General features: G+C 48.7%; 1 protein-coding gene across 2 annotated transcripts; it reads left to right on the top strand.

Moving 5' to 3' along the window:
* The first annotated feature begins 12,297 nt into the window (after positions 1–12,297).
* Positions 12,298–18,127, top strand: LOC144152534 (thiol S-methyltransferase TMT1B-like). 2 transcript variants are annotated; one of them, XM_077683828.1, is made up of 4 exons: positions 12,303–12,604; positions 14,615–15,021; positions 15,237–15,386; positions 17,766–18,127. In XM_077683828.1, exons 1-4 carry the CDS (start codon positions 12,520–12,522, stop codon positions 18,000–18,002), a joined length of 879 nt encoding a protein of 292 aa, XP_077539954.1. In that variant the 5' UTR covers positions 12,303–12,519; the 3' UTR covers positions 18,003–18,127. The 2 variants fall into 2 exon arrangements, with proteins under 2 accessions (XP_077539955.1, XP_077539954.1); XM_077683829.1 differs by lacking the exon at positions 15,237–15,386 and having other exon boundaries at positions 12,298–12,604.
* The last annotated feature ends 581 nt before the right edge of the window (positions 18,128–18,708 follow it).

The following is an 18,708-nucleotide window of genomic DNA, read 5'->3' as shown; positions in this document are numbered from 1 at the left end:
AACGTACACCGCGAAAGGGCAAGGCCAGGCCGCCGCACACATGCGGCCAGATTTTTCTTTCGCTTTTCCAGCCTTGAGCGGAGTGCGGGATTCATGGTGTCAACAAAGCTTGCACGTAGCAGACGGCCGTCCGAGCAGTGCAAAAGCGGAAGTACGTCACCGCTGAGGAGCGCAGCATCATGGGAGGGAAGGCTCGTGCTCCGTCAACAGCGGAGAGTAAGTTGAAAGCAGGAGGAAACGCGGAGCGACGAGAATGCGCGTATTTAAAGACGATAGTCTTTCTTGGGCTCCTTAAACCCAGAAATTTTGTTCTTTCTGCATGTCTGTCTGTATGTCTGTCTGTCTGTCCGTCTGTCTGTCTGTGACTCGATTCAGGCACCCGGCCAAACTAAAACAATGCCTGCGCAATAGTCTTATATAGTCACAGCTAAATCTACCCATCTAAGCCCGGTGTAATGTTCATACTTGTCAATATTGGTGAACAACCACAAGACATTACGCAAATATAAGACGACAAATTAGTACAGAAGTGATATTTGTAGTGTTCCTTTATAAAAAATCATACATGCTTGACTTTTGCGAAATAAAATACTTCATCAACTGCAGAAAAAAAATTCACCCCGCCGTCGCCTGCTGTCGCCCGTGCCACTATAGCGTCTGGCGCCATTTTAAGAAATCAACCAGCAACAGTTACAAAAGGTTCCACTAGATAGGTTCCACATTCTGCTTGCAACACATGTGGAATAGGGAAACGCTGTTCTATAACCGTTGAAGTAGGGCGCCTCGATTCACGTGCGTCTTTGCCGTACGGCAGCGTTGGCATCGAGACACCCGGTTTGGAGCAGTGGAACGTGGGAAATTTAAAATGATATAAGCAAACCTTTGGCGTCTTTACCTTGGGAGTAGCGCGATGCAAGAGGAACAACATAAGAGGTGAGCGGTAAAGCGAAGGGAGGCATTTACTTGGCAAAAGTCGATAAAGACTATCGTGTTTTGACGACATTTGCAACGAAAGGAGCAGATACGTGGCCATTTTTGTTATTTACGATTTCTCAGCTAATACTCATCGCTTTAACAAACTTCTTGCGGGAGGAGATTGCTAATACATTGCTTTATTTGGTTACATGTACATCCAAGCATCGGCGGAAGGTATTTCAGGACCCCTTTAACTCTACAAAATGCCTTCCCTAAGGTATGTGCAAGATACATAAAATGCCACTAAACTCCAAAAAGTGTTCGCTCCTGACTGTAAACAGTAAAAGAAACATTTCTGACTTTTATTACAATATCAGCAATAACACCTTTGCGCGTGTAACGGAGCATAAAAAGCTAGGAGTTACAATAACCACCGATTACAGATGGGAATCGCACAAAAACAACACCCCGTTTTCCGCCCTGAAACGCCTGTTTATGCTCCGACGCCGACTGCGACAGGCACCACCTCACGTAAATCTATTGGTCTACACGACGTAAGTCCGGTCCGTACTAGAATACCCCACTATCGTCTGGCCACCTTTTACTAAAGAATCAATCAATAAGTTCGAAGGTATTCGAAGAAAAGCAGTTTTTGTTATATAATCTATAACCGGTATAAAATGAGCGACGCTTAGAGCGAGCTATGAAACAAGCTGGCCTGTTTACCTTCGATGATCGAGGCAAGATTGCTAGATTGCGGTACGGTACGGTACAACTTTATTGACAGGCCTGCAGACGGCTTGACGCCCTGGTCTTGTTAGGGTGCTTCGCCGCGACGCAGCCTTGTCGTCATCTCGGTTGGTGTCGCCTCTACTTCGTCCGCGGCCCCGCTACTTCCTCGGGTAGATCACGCATGCCCATGGTCTGGGGCAGCAGTCTTCCCTCGGTTTCGCTGGGTCGCTGCCTTTCGAGTGCGGCCGAGACCTGCTGGACGGCCTTTGTCTGGGTCTCCCTGTCGTAGCTCCTCGTCGCTGCTTCTAGCAGCGGCGGGATCATCTTCCTCGTTGCCGCTTCGCGTGGATTTTTGCTGCAGTACCATAGGATGTGAGCCGTTGAAGCTCTCTCCTTCTGGCATGTGCGGCATAGGTCAGTCATGTACACGTCCGGGCACGCGTGCTTCATCAGGGCTGGGGTGGGTAGCGTCCCCTTCTGGAGTTGCCGATATAGCAACGCTTCCTCCCTGGTGAGGCCCGGGTGGGGCGGTGGCATCGTTCTCCTCTCGTGTCTGTACCACTCCGTTATCTCGTTGTATGTGTTCATGTTGACTTTGGACTCCCACCACCACGTTGGATCGACGGGTTCGGTTGCCACAGCGCGTTTAGTGACTCCTCACGCCACTGCGCTCGCCACCTCGTTGTGGTTTGCGTACCCTCTTTCCGATACGTCTTCGCCCATGTGTGCTGGGAACCTTTTGATCGCCACGCGGCGGTTCTCGTTTAAAATGCGAATGCATTTATTAGCCGGGGGTTGTCTTGCTCCGTTGGCCGGCGTGCGCATGCATTCCTCCAGCGCGAGCGCACGTGAGCGCGCGCCTCGTAGTTCTGCCTTCGTCGTCGTCGTCGTCGTAACGAGCGCACGTGAGCGCGCGCCTCGTAGTTCTGCCTTCGTCGTCGTCGTCGTCGTCGTAAATGCGAATGCATTTCTTAGTCGGGGGTTGTCGTGCTCCGTCGGCGTGCGCCCGCAGGTGTTATCTCTCCGCGCTCCTCCTCGCCCCTAGCAACAGCTGTGCCGCACCTAGCAACCGGAGCAGGTGATAGCTCGGGCGGGAGTAGCGGAGGGCAAGGGGAGAGGAGGAGCGCGCTCGGGCGTGTGAGGGCGCTCGCATCGCGGAGCTCGGCGGGAGAGAGAGCTCGCGCGCGGGGCGGGCGTGTTGCGCGGGTCCTCACTCCTGTCCGCGTACCCTCTCTCCGCTTGCTGCGCTCGGAAAATGTATATAAATGCAGTGGAGCGCACGCCTCTCTCCGTTACTGCTTGCCGCAGCGCACTCATCGGTGCACCCAATGCATTCGCATTTCCGCACGATCCCCTTCGGGGAGGTGGGGGGAGTTTTTTTTTTGTTTGTCTCAGTATCCGCGGGGCTTCGCTGCTCACTCTTCCCCTGGCGTAGCTGCGTACTGCCGTTCTGGAGTCACTGAGTATGACTTGGTGTCGGCGATGGCCTGTCCGATGGCCACCTCCTCTGCCCGATGCGCCTTCCGTGTGCACACGCTTGCTGCTGCCTTAGTTGTCCCTGTCGTGGTTTTGACTGCGACTGCTGCGTAGGCTTCCTCGTCTCCCGGGTATTCGGCCGAGTCCACGTATACGGATCCCTCGTCTCTGGCGTGGAGGTCGATGAGTGCCCTGGCTCTTGCCTCTCCCCTTTGCCTCTTGTATTCTGAATTCATGTTTCTCGGTATTTATTTGCTCTTGTACCCACAGCGCCTTTCAGGCATTACAGCGGGGTACTGGGTATTGGGTGTACTCGTAGCCTTCTGCTGATGTCTTTTGGGATTATCTCTTCTGTTCTATCTTGTTTCCTCAGGCTTATGCCCAGGTTCGTTAGTATTTGTATTTCTGTTCTTGTTTCTGTGAGGCGCGCGAGCTGCGCCATTCTTTGCGCCTCTGCTATTTCCTTCAGCGTGTTCTGCACCCCGAGGGCCAGGAGTTTCTTCATGTTCGTACGGTCGATGAGCCCGAGTGCCGCCTTGTACGAAGTGCGTATCAGCGCGTTGATTTTGTTCCGCTCGCATTGCCTCCAGTTGTGGAATGCTGCCACGTACGTTACGTGGCTCATTGCGAGGGATTGTACGAGTCTCATGAGGCTCTACTCCTTTATTCCTGCTTTCTTGTTTGATACCCTCTTTATGAGCGGTAGGGCCGCGTGGACATTGGACGTAACTTTGTTGACCGTCTCGCCATTCACCCACTTCCGTTGGATTAGCATGCCGAGTACTCGAATCTTCTCGACCACAGGGATCGTGAGGCCGCTTCTCGTCTAGATCCTGATCTTGCCTCTCTCTCTCTCGGGTTTGTCTCCCTTAGTCCTTCCGGTTGTCCTCTTTGGTGGAATCGCCAGTAGCTCGGACTTACTTGAGGAGCAGATGAGGCCGACCCATCTAGTTGCTCTTCGATGGCCTCGACTGCTTCTTGAAGCGCACTCTCAATGTACCCGTTGCTCCCCCCCGGTACCCACAGCGTCACGTCGTCGGCGTATATGGTGTGTCGACCCCCGCGACTCGCGAGAGTCTCTCGGCCACCTCGATCATTACCAGACTGAAGAGTAATGGTGAGATGACCGAGCCTTGGGAAGTTCCAACGCAGCCCAGCTGCTTCTCTGGTAGCCGCAGGTCACCGGCGATGATCTCGGCGGTTCTGTTCGTCAGGAAGTCTTTGATGTACGCGTATGTCCTGCGGCCCATGTTTAGCTTGGCCACTTGCGCCAGGATCGCCAAGTGCCCCACTTTGTCGAAGGTGCTCTGTAGGTCCAGGCCCAGTATGGCCTTGTTGTCTCTGGTTCCCGTTGTGTCGTCGAGGATATCGTGCTTTAATTGAATCATGGCGTGTTGGGTGGTGAGGTTCTTCCTGAACCCAATGATGGTGGTTGGGGTAGAGCCCTCCGTCTTCTAGGTACCTCTGCCATCTGTTCCTGAGGACGTGTTCTAGCGGCTTGCCTACGCAGGACGTCAGCGAGATTGGTCTGAGGTTCTCGATGCCGGGACGTTTGCCTGGCTTTGGGATTAAGATGGTCTAGGCCATCTTCCGTTGTCGGGGCAGCGACCCTACGCGCCAGCACTTGTTGAAGTAGGCCGTGAGGTTCTCGATGGCCGCTTCGTTTAGATTTTTGAGTGCTCTGTTTGTGACGCGGTTGGGTCCCGCCACCGACTTTGTGTTCAGGTCTTGTAGGGCGGCCCTCACCTCCCACGCTTCAATGTCCCTGTCTTGCCAGTCGTTCTGCTCCCCCTGGTATTCAGCGTGCGCCTCGGTGAGTGCGGTCGGTAGGTACTTGTTGTTGATTCTCCTCTCCGTCTCGTCTTCGCCGTGCTCTTTTATGGCTTTGTTGGCTTTGTGGATGATTCAGGCCAGGTTGTCGTGCTGGTGGGATTTGGTTGCGCTCTCGTCTAAGAGGTTTTCAGCATGCTCCACGTCTTGCCGCAGTGCATGTGGCTGTCCGCCTCGTTGCACACTTCGTTCTATTGTTGGGAGCACAGCCAACAATAGAACGAAGGGAACGAAGGAAGGGAATGCTGTGGAAATATATCTCCCTGTTTAGTTCGGCCACCTTCTTGCGCAGTTTTCTGTTGGTTCGCTGCGTCTTGCACCTTGCCTGTATCGAGTGTTTGGCTTCGATGAGGTGGGCGTTGTCTTCCGCCTCGATGGTTCTGGTGGCTTCCTTTTCCTTCTCCCTGATTTCGTTTGTCCACTCCTCTATGTCCGTGATGTACGTCTGCTTGGTGGGTAGCAGCTTTCAGAAGGCATATCAATCCGTGTGTCTATGCTTTCGGTGGCCTCAGTATGTCCCTACTTTGCACCCGATCGAGAATTGCTAGATTAAAATTCTTGTTTCAACTCATTCACGGTAACCTCAATGTAAAGGCCTCAAACTACGTATGCGTTGATGGATCAAGGTTAAGCAGACTGAAACATCCCCAAAAGCTAATGAAATACCGGTTCAGCGTAGAGTGTTTTACGTATGCTTTCTTTCCGTTAGCAATAAGGGAATGGAATGCTTCAGCCAACTATATAACTGGTACTGCGATTGTAACAAAGTTTTTCAGACTGGTAGAAAAAATATTGGCCGCGTATCTGCTCCTTTCGTTGCAAATGCCGTCAAAAGACGATAGTCTTTATCGGCTTTTGCAAGTAAATGCCTCCCTTCGCTTACCCGCTCACCACTCATGTCCCTCTTGCGTCGCGCTCCTCCCAAGGTAAAGACGCCAAAGGTTTGCTTAAATCATTTTAAATTTCCCGCGTTCCACTGCTCCAAACCGGGTGTCTTGATGCGAACCCTGCCTTACGGCGAAGACGCGCGTTATTCGAGGCGCCCTACTTCAACGTTTATAGAACCGCGTTTCCCTACTCCACGTGCGTTGCAAGAAGAACGCGGAACCTATCTAGTGGAACCTTTCGTAACTGTTGCCGGTTGATTTCTTCAAATGGCACCAGTAGCTATAGTGGCGCGGTCGACAGCAGGCGACGGCGGAGTGAATTTTTTTCTGCAGTTGATGAAGTATTTAATTTTGGAAAAATCAAGCATGTACGATTTTTTATAAAGGAACAGTGCAAATATCACTTCTGTATTATTCTGTTGTCTTATATTGGCGTAATGTCTTGTTCTTCTTCAACAATGTGACAAGTAGGAACATTACACCGGGCTTAGCTGGGTAGATTTAGCTGTGAATATATAAAACTATTGCCCAGGCATTGTTTTGCTTTGGCCGGGTGGCTGAATAGAGTCACAGACAGACAGACGGACAGACAGACAGAAATACAGACATACAGACAGACCAAAATTTCTCAGTTTAAGTAGCCCAAGAAAGACTATCGTCTTTAAAAAAACCTAACACGACGTTACTAACTTGTTATCACCGTGTTAATGAGTGTGTCATCTCGTCAAGCAAGCATGAATTTTTGAGAAGGTTTGCATTGAAGAGTAATGGTAAGTAATCCCACACGCAGATGAATGTTTTAACTTTAATTTTTGAAGCCTGTACAGTATGTTGCCTTTGTAAAGTGTATCCCTTCCTTGTTTAGATTTGTTACATGTACAATGTTTCATACTAAGTTTTGTGTGCTGTATATAATGTGTATATAGTCCAGCGATCGTGTAACCCCACAATCTATTGTGTATATGCCCTACCTACGAGAATCCCGTGAGCGATTGGCAGTATGTTTATATAAATAAATAAATAAATAAATAAATAAATAAATAAATAAATAAATAAATAAATAAATAAATAAATAAATAAATAAATAAATAAATAAACATTCACGACGATTCTTTGCCTTTCACTGCACCGAATTTTGCACCACGTCCGTGATATATGCTTTGATATCTGACAATTATTTGCAAGATGTTTTTTAGCGTGTATATTGTTCGTTTTTACAATGTGAGTCCACGCCTATAATAATCTCAGAACGGGATAGACAGTATCCCGAAATAAATATTTAAATAAAAAAATTCGAAATGGAAAGCAAGCCGATACACAGGCATAACACGTATGGTCCGGCCGTCGCCGGTGACAGACCCTTTTCTGAAAATACCAATGACGAGCTGCACAGTTAAGAAGCGCAGGGGCAGTTCCTCGGGGCGCACGAGCCAGCAATAGAGCCACAAACAAGAATATCTAATTGCAGTAACCACCTGTGTACCGCGTGAAAGCTACGACAATGTTGGTGACCAGTGGTGACACCACCTAAACATTTAGAATGACACTATAAGCACCAAAACTTCCATGATGCACACCTAACTTTCCAACCTTGATTCATGTTAGGATTTGCTAACGGAAGAACTTAGCGAGCGGATCCATGCGTGTGAGCTCAAAGGAATTAGTACCCCCTGCCTCCCCCCCTTCCCCCCACGTCTAGTCACGCCTCACGAGCGCGGGTAAAAACTGTCACGTCACAAGAAGATCGGCTACCTCCATGGACGTCAGCATGATTTTGTCTTAAGGGGCAAGCCCGTTGTACGGTGGGCGTAGAAGGGGAGTGCAAGAGGAAGGATAAATTTTGCTGCTTTGGTTCAGGGGGGTGCAGTGCCCCTTTTTTACCCCCCTGCCGACGCTCATGGCTGCCACCAACCAAATGTTTAAGTGCGAATGCACTTTACAAGCGACCCTGAATTCCGGTGACCGCCGTCCGTCCACATAGCACCAGCTGCGGGTGCGCGCGCTCCTCGTCTTCCTTGGCAACGGGGGGAGATGGGCGCGCGCTGCCTGGCCGCTGACATGGCACATACCCACGTGCAGGATTGGCCAGGAATCTCCTCGTCTTCCTTGGCAACGGGGGGAGATGGGCGTGCGCTGCCTGGCAGCTGACGTGGCACATACCCACGTGGGGCATTGGCCAGGAATCGTGCGTGAGAAGGGCTAATGCACCCGCTTAAAGGAGTACTGACACGAAATTTCAAAGCTGAGATCGCTCTAGCAATCAAGTACAACGACAACACAAATAGGCGTCTGTGCCTGGCACATACCCACGTGGGGGATTGGCCAGGAATCGTGCGTGAGAAGGGCTAATGCACCCGCTTAAAGGAGTACTGACACGAAATTTCAAAGCTGAGATCGCTCTAGCAATCAAGTACAACGACAACACAAATAGGCGTCTGTGCATGGCACATACCCACGTGGGGGATTGGCCAGGAATCGGGCGTGAGAAGGGCTAATGCACCCGCTTAAAGGAGTACTGACACGAAATTTCAAAGCTGAGATCCGCTCTAGCAATCAAGTACAACGACAGCACAAATAGATGCCTGTGAATTAATGCATCTTTCTGTCTTTGTAGTTGTGTGTGTGTGTGAGTCATATCTCTTTCGCGAACATTACCGAACCGCGCAAATTCAACTCCTGCATTCGCACTTTCACATAATTCCCCTCGGGGAAATGCGGGGAAATTTTTTCTATCGTTTTGAACACTTTTAATTGCAAACAGGGGACCAAAAAGCGTATTTTTAGGGAAATCACAGGGCGTTGTCGTCAACGGAGAACCAGCTTCGCGCCTCTGATAGCGTCGGTGACACAGTGACGTTGACTGATTTATGACAGTGAAGTGCCTTAGCAGGTGAGGGAACACGGCAATGAAACGAGGACGGGAATACCCCGCCTAAAGATCAGGGCAAACGTGTTGCGGCGGCTTTCCACGGGTAGCCCCCTGTCAGTACAGCTGGCATGGCTCGGCCTCCACGTTAATCTTTCCACGACGGGACATATGCGAGTACTCAGATTTGATGACTGTTACACTACTCGTTTCCACTAAGCGGTTGATCAACCGACTGGGTGTCCGAGGTCGTACTATGCGAGGTCTCCTGTGCGTTTTGAAAGCTTATTGTGTCGAATCGTCTGTCATGCTGCAACAGAGTAAGAAGCAAGAACTACTTTGTCATGCTAAATAAAATGACTGTCGACTATGTTGCGCGCATAAAAAAGTGCATCACAATGATTGAAAAATAGATGATAGGTCATTCTCCCCCACGGTACAAAAGTGCAGGACTCATGTCCAACCTTTTTCTCCGGCTTTTCTTAACATGCCCATCATCATTATTGGCGACACCCGCCAGCAAGACTAGAATCGGCAGTCAATAGAGCTATTCATGGTCCACAAAGGTGCCCCTGAGGTGAAATTCACCTTATTTTTCTGGCTCTAGCTGTCATACACACACGCACCCAGGTAGGCATATTCAGCACATGCACGCTCCCACGCACACACACAAACATGGATGGAAAAAGAAAAAGAGAGAGAAAGAAAGAAAGAAAGAAAGAAAGAAGGAAAGAAAAAAAGAAAGAAAGAGAGAGAGAGAGAACGAGAGAGAAAGAAAGAAAGAAAGAAAGAAAGAAAGAAAGAAAGAAAGAAAGAAAGAAAGAAAGAAAGAAAGAAAGAAAGAAAGAAAGGGAAACAAAGAGAAGAGATTTCAGCTGTAAAGGCATACTTGAAAGGGTTCGGAATAACAAACAAATTTGTTCTTGCAATTGTTTGACCAATACGACATTTATTTAATACTGGTGGTTGCTCGAGGATGTTTGCTTGAGTTATATCTGTATATGCAAAGGCCAATAGGCCTCGAGGCTTTGGTGGTCCAAATCTGATAGAAAGTAGTAGTGTACAGTCGTAAATTCACCACACCGATGCTCGAAATTTTATAGCTACGTAGCACATCAACCAAAGCGTTCAAAGTCCCGCTTTTTGGGGAGTACCATGTGCCTGGGGGAAATTCGACGAAGCATATTCGGCACACCCCAGTTACGCCGCTGATGCAACGAGTTCCGCATACACCACGGTTCTCCAGCAAACGCATCCGCTTGCATGACTTGAAAAGTTATCACCAGAAGATTTTCCCTGCAGAAGCGCAACGACGTACCGCAGTCTATTTACGTGCAGCCTAAATGTAGACTCTGCAAGGTAACTTATTACTGTCATAAGTATACGAAGCTGTACATGCAAGGACGCTTGACCTCAGTGTTCGGGGAACGCCCTGTCTCAGGCGTTAATATAACATCAAGTCCACCAAAAAGAACAGACGAACAAACCGTCGTTGAAATGGTATCTGACAGACGTATTTTAAAAAAAAATTCACAGCATATCCACGGGGTGAATGATGATGAGTGGGCGATTCCTGAGGGGAAATCATCGGTAAAACCGTGACTCTTCAGTCAAAGTTCGCCCACTACATCTGTGTCCGAACGTAACGTCTAGAAAGTATCGCTTAAACCGCGCGTCGGCACCTTGTGGCTGAGCTCGCCTGATGCGTTTTGCAGACGCCTCACGAGCTCTCACTGCATCGGGGTCTGCCTGCCGATACGCGCGCTTTCTCGCCGCTTCCCGTTCTCTGACGTTTTGGAGATCCTCTTCGCGCCGCAGCCGTGCCGCTTCGCGTACGGCAGGGTCCTCGCGCCGTTGCCGTGACGCTTGGGCCTCTCGTTCTCGAACTCTGGGATCTTGGCGGTGTCGTCGCGCAGCCAGACGACACGCTTCGGCCTCCCGCTCTCGTACGGCAGGATCTTGGCGGCGGCGTCGCGCAGCTTCACGGAGCGCTTCTGCCTCGCGGGCTCGCACATCTGCAGCCTTATCCATCGGGCGACTCCGAGCGCGCGCCAACAGCGAACGGATTTTATTACAACGCTCCCCGCCATCTAGTAAACAGTCCAAGAACTAAACCAGAGGTAGCCACGCCATCTAGTAAACAATCCAAGCGCATCTTTTCATCATATACAAGTACCGCCATCTAGTAAACAATCCAAGAACTAAACTAGAGGTGGCTACATACATACGTCGAGGATGGACAGACCCACGTCTTAAGGAGCTTCGCCCCTAAAAATGCACTTTCAAACCGTTGCTTAAAATTGCCACGAGACAAAATACAAGTACATCTAAATTACGCAGTTAGAATAACACTCCTACCACCTTTAACGCGAAGTACTTTCATAGCAACCATGTAATGAAAGAAACTTCACCAAAAGGAAGATGCCGCATGGCGATCCCCAATGCAATTTGTTGAAGCTCACAAAATGGAATGCAAGTACCACAGATTCTAACGTTACAATCTCACTTTCTGGCCTTTCAATTACCGCGTATATTTTTATAAAACTATGATTGGTGAACGGGAAAGGAAGTTTTAAATATACAAATAAAAAATTTACTCTGTTCCACTGGACGAAACAACCGTTTGTAGGCGTTGCGAACCCCGGCGTTCGTGTTGCACAGCATTGAAACCGCGGCACTAGCCAGACGGCCTACGTGATTGGGTCCCTTACGAGACCGTGTATCTCGAGTCATACACAATATACAACGAAAAAATGCTATAAAACGTAACAAACTACGGCTTGCGCATTGTACAAACCGACGTAGTGGAACGGTTTCCACTGGATCCCCCATACGGGCGGCGCCTGTCCCCATTTTTATTGTGGCGGGTGACCAGCGGCTCCCGAGGAACCTGCCACGTCTGCCGCAGTGGTAGTGCGTGTCGAAGCCCTTCATCCCCCGCCAAGACAGGGGGCGCTTGTACCCTTTAAAGTGGTGGGTACCCAGAGGTCCCAGACCCCAGCCGAAGTGGTTCGAGGGACGTACCACATGGCCTCCCCGGGCTGTTGTAGTCAAGCTCAAAGTGTTTGTTCGCTTGTACCCTTATATATATATTTCGTAGTGCGAAAGACGAGCAAGTGGCTTCGCGCAACCCTGCGAGCATATAGCGAAGAACAGGCAAGCTACACCGCAACAATGACGGTCGGCTTTGGCCTCGTGATTCGTGTTGACGATACCTCGAGAACTGGTGTACACCCGCTCCAGCGGACTGTCCACTGTGATGGTGCACATGACGATGGGGGAGCAGTGTTAGCCGCCACAGCGGCATCGTCATCGGCGTTAAGCTCGTGGGCTCGACCACCGATCCATTTGCATCATTTCCCAGCTGAAGGTATTCAAGTGACCTGAAACTGTTGTCAGACTCGTCTCCGTGTATTTCAATTGCGAGACCCTGACAGTCCGACATATTACCATCCAGCGGAAAATGACGGGGCGCTCGCCGTGCCTCGTGCCAGAAGCAGGCATATTGCGAGATTCGCATACGCAGATGTATCGTACTGCATTAGGAGTAAGCGGTCACTGCCTGATGGCACTGTCAATCTGGCGGCTGTGCTACAGTAATAACTGGTAAAGAAAAGCCAGGGTATATAACTCACACCTAGCCACAGAACGAGGATACCAAGCCTGTGACATGTTTTCGTGCTGATGAATAGGTGAGGGTATTTTTCTTTCCCCACAAAGGGTTCTTTGAGCATAAGTGACAAATAGTCAGGTGAACAACCGACAGCGGGCCTCCCCGGTCATCCTGCCCACTGCACAACGCATAAAGGCCCGATGTATCTTCTTATATACATTGTCTATCAGCAACGCCATTGCAAGTTATACAGAGACCTTCAGAATTTACCGAAGCCTTTCTCAGGTTAGTTGCTCTGTTTTGTAGCAATACAAGTAAGACTTTCGCTTTAATTTTAAATATATGAGGTCAAGGTTAATATACTCTAGAATCGCACACCCGCCCTTACTATACCCACTTGCGCCTTGAGTACACAACTCATACCAGTACCACTAACATTTCAATCTCTTGAAAGAAGCGTACATGCAATGGGAACCTTGCATATAGTTGAAATCTTTGCACATTATTTTGTTAACTGTAGAATAGTATGTACTAAACCTTTCGGGAACAACAAAGAAGTTGTAGCATTTCACTGCCTCTAGGGACACAATTAGGTATTCGCTGGAAGTAATAGGTACTTCATGGTCCAAACCCTTGAGAGTATACAGGGAATAACATAACCAATTACGCATGTTCAAAATGAAACGACAAATTCACGCCGTGTTTGAGTGTTGCATAGAATTCAGGAAATTGAAAAGTGGTATATACAGTAATTTTTACAAACTGGACATCAATGGAATGTATTTTAGTAGGCAATACCCTTCCCGTACACAGGCGGCGAGTTTAACGCTGTTTTCCTCACTGATGTGTGTGATTGTGGGTTGACTCTGCTAATGTGCAAGATGCGTTTAACTAAAAATGACTGGCGTATCAGATAGGTGTCATATTATGGTGAGTGCTCTAGATTTGTTTTTTTGCTAAGAAAATGAAAAAAATGTCGAATTCATTTTCACTATAGGTGTGAGATTGGAATGGCACTGTGTAATATTGGGCGAGTTGTTGATTCGTTTTGACAATACAGCGCAACAGAACCAGACTTAAGCTGAAGCATACAGGACGAGCACTGACTTCCAACTGAACCTTTATTACAGAAACACGCTATATTTCTAAACACGCACGCGCACACCTACGATAAAACATTCGACCCGATAAGAAATCAATATCAACTGTGCCGAAATCATGAGATACAAAACAATTCCCAAAATCATTACCACACCTCTAGCACTAAGCACGTGTATGTACGTACATTGAGATGACTAGCTGTATTGCTCAGTTTCGCACGTGCAGATAATCAAGTTGCTGTGTGGAGAGGGCTATGGAAGCAGCGCTGACACAAACTTCGCCTAGCCTTTTGCGATTTCCACAGCCTCTACAATTTTCCTTGTAATCTGGTGACAATGACGCTGAATGACTTGGCATTCGTCAAATTTCGCAGTGCATTTTCCGCTGGTGCCCTTGCAGTCTCGGCTTGGCAATCATTTTGGGGTTTGTTTTGCATATTGCCGCGAACCATGTACGGGTTTTCTTATTTATTGTTTGTTTTTACTGCCAGGCCACGCCCGGGTGTGTTATTTTTTTCCCAAGCAAAGCGCGCTTTCCATTCTTTATTTTTATGCCCCACGGGCTATCACATTCACATAAGCAGACTGTTTCACCCTAACGTCGCTAGCCCAGAATAATCTTCTGTGATCTACAATGTTCTGGATGAGAATCGACGGTTCGAGAAACACTCGCGCCGAAAGATAAAAGACTGCAGAGCAGACGCCGCGGCATTCGATTCGACGACACTCGCCTGTGCAAGTCACTTTATTGACCGCTGCTTCGCCGCCTCTGTATTATTTTGAGTTGTTTGGGGAGCGAGAGTTCGCTCCAATAAACTTGTTTCTCCTTCAAGACAACTACGGCGTTCTTGGCTTCGAGACAATATCATGTTTTCGGCAAAGTTAATGTGGATTGATTATCGGGTCAAATGTTTCATCGTAGGTGCGCGCATGCGTGTTTACAAATAGGGCTTGTTTCTGTAATAAGCTTTCAGTAGGAAATCAGAGCTCATCTTGTGTGCCTCAGTGTCTTTGTCTTTGTTATTGTGTCTTTGTTACTGTTGCGCTGTATTTTAAGGTGGAATGGCGCTGTAAAGCAGCGTTTTCCCTTTGCATATAATCACAACGTAATTTTTGATTGTCTTAAAATAGAAAATAAATACTTTTTGTCAGATGCTACTTTCTTGACAGCAGTCTTTTTTTTTTGCTATTCCAGCCCGCACCGAGTCATTAACCATGAGCACCCCTAGGCAGCGCAACCTTCTCCTGTCACTGCTCGGGACGCTGTGGACATTGTTATTTCTTTTCTTCGGCCTAGTGTTGCTCGTGCCCTTGCTGTTCTCTTTCAAGGCACGCCAACACTATTTTGTCCTCTTCTATCAATTCGTGCCCATCCTGTTTGTGGATATGGACAATGCCCGGCGCACAGCTCTCAGCACACTCGACTCTCTCAAGCCTCACGACCCTGAGTTGAACAAACGTGGGGCCTTGAGGCTCTTGGAGGTTGGCGCCGGAACTGGAGCCAACTTTAAACACATGAAACGTGTCATTAGGTACACCAACGTCGATCCGAACCGGGAGTTTGGATCTCTCTTCTGGAGGGAACTCAAACGTCACCCACAGGTATGACACAGGTCTTCTGTTTGGAGTGCTTTTGTTGAAACGTTGCTAGCCTAAGAAACCTCCGTCTTTAAATGACCCTTTTAGGCTAGAAGAGCAAAATGCAGTCGTTTCTCTTTGAATTTGAAAGAAAAGAAGCAATGCACCCAGGCAATTTTCTTTTTGTTTCGTATGCATTTCATCCATCTTGATAATAATTGTAGTCTTCGATTTTTCAGATAGAGTTGGAGCGATGGGTTGCAGCTTACGGCGAGGATATGAGTGAGCTGACCAGCGCCCAGTTTGACGTTGTCTTGCTAACATACATATTTTGTTCTGTCAATGACCCCGCCAAAGTGCTTAGCGAGGCCAAGAGACTGTTGGTGAAGGTAGGTATTTGTGATTGAGACATGACTTCTCTGTATTTGTGGAGGAATGTATTGGGAATTTGAGTAAACATTTTCGCTGTAGATCCGTTCCGTGAGAGACACAACAGGAAACAAAAGAGTGTGCGGCTCCAGTGGCGCTGCATTAGTCCCGCTGCCGACGTTTCTAAGGAGGCGCCAAGTTGAAGGGCGGCTCACTCCCTGCCTCTGGTGACGCACTCATCGTATGCCGTCTCCACGGGACGAGCGGTTCCCATCACCGGTTGTACTTGTGATGTGTGTAGCCACTGCGGGTAGACCAATAAAGACGGAATAGGAATGGCGGCAAAGAAATGGCAATAGTGATGGACAACAAAAGGAGATACAGGCAGCCACGCAAGCGAACGTCACCAGTGAGAATGTCAGAATGCAAGGAACGGTGGGCACGCTGTACGAGGGGTGGTCAAGAAACGCCGTGTTGTGGATGTCTAAAGTAGAAGCAAGGCGTGCGACTCGGGCGCGCCTGAAGATCGCGCACGGAGGAGAGCGGGTCGCCCATTCTTACGGAAAGGCCCGTGTACGTTCAAATAATCTGTTTACTATAAACACTTGCACTCCCTCGTCGGTTGTAGAACAATCACCCATTTGTTTTTAAAGCAAAGCTTTCTCCCTCTACCAGCGAACGGTTCTTTCCCGGTATGCAGGAGAATGAGCACCCGACGCGGCGGAGGCGGCGGCAAGGGCGGTGGGGAAAGGGGGGCACGCAGGATTTCACTCACGGATCACACTGTAAATGGCGCGGCGAATTTACCCAGCGTTCCCCGAGCGGCGGAACCTGCTCGCCGGAAGGCGCGTCAGCGGTACTGTCTCAGCGACGTTTATTATGCGCCTGTCTTGGCGCAGCTTCACGTCCGTTGCGCGCTTTCTTCCCATGGCTTGATTAACTTGTTCGACAGCAACCCCTGGGCCACCCGCACCCGCCGGAATGAAGTGGTTGTACGTCAGAGATACGTTAAAAATTGGTTTGCAGGGCGGGAAAACAAAATGTAGGGACCACATACAGACATCTCGCCGCTGAAGAAACGCCACCTTTTCCGCTTTGCCTTCCAGGAATCGGACTCCACTTTCTCAATTGGTGAACACCAATACGGTTGTGTTTTCAGACGCACCAAAAAAAGGCGCAAGTTCAACTGGCTCTGTTAAATAGCGAATATAAACGTTCCCTCATCTTTCTCGCCATTCTAAAACTTACTAAACTAGCTAATTGAAACAGGCATAAACAGAATACTAAGCTCACATGCCGAATTGTTTCGTTTTCTGCGCTTGTGGCCCCGAGCTAACACATCAGGATGGCTAGGTTCCGCTGTCCCACCCTTGGAAAGACGCTCCTCTCTGTTTTCTTTCTGCCGACTTACGGCTGGGCTACAGCGTTGGCGTCCGCCGCTCTCGCCCGCCCGTGGCCGACGCTGCTGCGCCGGGGCGCCACCCCCGCCAATTCAAGGAAACGGCTAGCAGAACCTCTGGTTTCCCTCTTTGTAGAGCCACGGGTGTGAATTGAAGTGGCGTCGCATGGGCAGTTTTTGTGGGTGTCGTTGAAATCTTTGTTTCAAGTAGCCCTCACAGTCTGAATTAGAGCCAATATATTTTATGTTCGGCTCGTCTAGGGTTTGCATACTAAGTCTAACACAGGTTCGTTACCAAACCTCTGCAAAAACATCGAACGCAGAAGGCACACTTGTACGACAGTACGATCATGACTGGTTAACCTACACCTGTGCCTGAGTGTCTAAGGTGTTGTACTGCTGAGCCCAAGGACGCGGGTTTGATTCCCGGCCAAGGTGGCCGCTTTCATATGGAGGTGAAAAGCGAAAACATGGCTGTGTTCGAGATTTAGGCGCACGTTAAAGATCCCGCGGTGGTCAAAGTAATCCCAAACCCTCCACTACGGTGCGTCTCATCGCCTTTGCAGTGTCGGCGCATTAAAGCACGTTATCAGCGATTATAACTGGTGCAGAAGCTGCATCAGTGCCTGCAACTTGCGGGGTTTCCGCCTATATATTCACAATGCAGGAATAATTCGTAAATACATGATATATGAATTTGGAATGTCAAAAGCATTTTGACGTTTTAGAGCAGCTTCCAGCTTAATTTACGGGTTATTTTCTGATACCCAAAAGCTGAAGCGTGTGCGACAGGTTTCATAATGCATTTATTGGGGAAAAATGCACCAAAAATGCTCCTAAATCGCTTCAAACACATTGCAGCGGCACCTTGAAGGAAAGCAGGCTGAAAACCACCACACACATAACCCTAATAGAACTAATTATGCCATTTACCAGCCATGATTTGGTAGCAATTTCTGATAACGCCATTTTGATGGGCCATTTTATGTTTTTATTGCAGGGTGGTCGCCTCATTTTTATTGAACACGTAGCTTATCCAAGAGGAACATGGCAGAGGCTTCTTCAAGACGTGGTTAGTCCTCTCTGGAAGTTGACCGCCTGTCACTGTCATCTCACCAGGAACTGCCATCATGACTTGATGAAGAAATTGGGATTCTCAGACGTGACCGTTAACTATCTGTATGTCGACATGCCCATAGTGACTAGCCGTCATGCTTATGGGCAGGCTGTGGCGTAGAACTACCAAGTGTATTTTTCAAGCCGTGTGTGAAAAATTACAAGAATTTTAACGTATCTTCCAATCGCTTAAGTGCAGACGTGTGCAGAATACAATGCCTATTTCGGATTTAGCCACCTCCATATTTCAAAATACATCCGTACACGTGGTAAATGGTTCTAAATAAATAATAAAAATATTTTCTGCAATGCTCCTTTTGTCTGCGATGTCTAAACCTTTTCTTCCAGCTAAACCGATCTTTCACACCATAAGCAAGAATAAATATCGCAGACATGCTTGTTTGTGATGTTGCCCAAAGAGGCAATGGATGCCAACCTTTCCCTTTGGCGTAGAACGCTGGAAGGTGTCGCAGGAGCTGACAATCCACCGTGCGTCACCGTGTAAATCAGGCCAGTAGAACTTCTAAAGAATTGTTTTATTTGTGTGCCGTATTCCGTGGTGGCTGGCCATGGTGGTCTCATGCACATTTGCCAGTATGGGTTTGCGAAGTGGTTTCGGCACAACCACTTGATGGTACGTTCGACGTGTCGCCAGTTCGTATACCGTCGGTACACGATAGCGTCTTCCTCCAGGAACCTACAGGAGGGCCCTTTCCCGGGAAAAGAACGGGTTGCCGATTTTGCCGTAGCAGCGACGTAGAGTGCAATCTTTCTGTTCCTGCGCTAGTTCGGCTGGCGACACCTGGGAACCGCTAATCGATGGAACC

Source organism: Haemaphysalis longicornis, unplaced genomic scaffold, assembly GCF_048455015.1.
Source record: "Haemaphysalis longicornis isolate Haplotype H1 unplaced genomic scaffold, Haemaphysalis longicornis Haplotype H1 scaffold_9, whole genome shotgun sequence".
NCBI lineage: Eukaryota > Metazoa > Arthropoda > Arachnida > Ixodida > Ixodidae > Haemaphysalis > Haemaphysalis longicornis.
The sequence above is the reverse complement of the archived record's forward strand: the minus strand, read 5'-3'. Positions and strand labels throughout refer to the sequence as shown.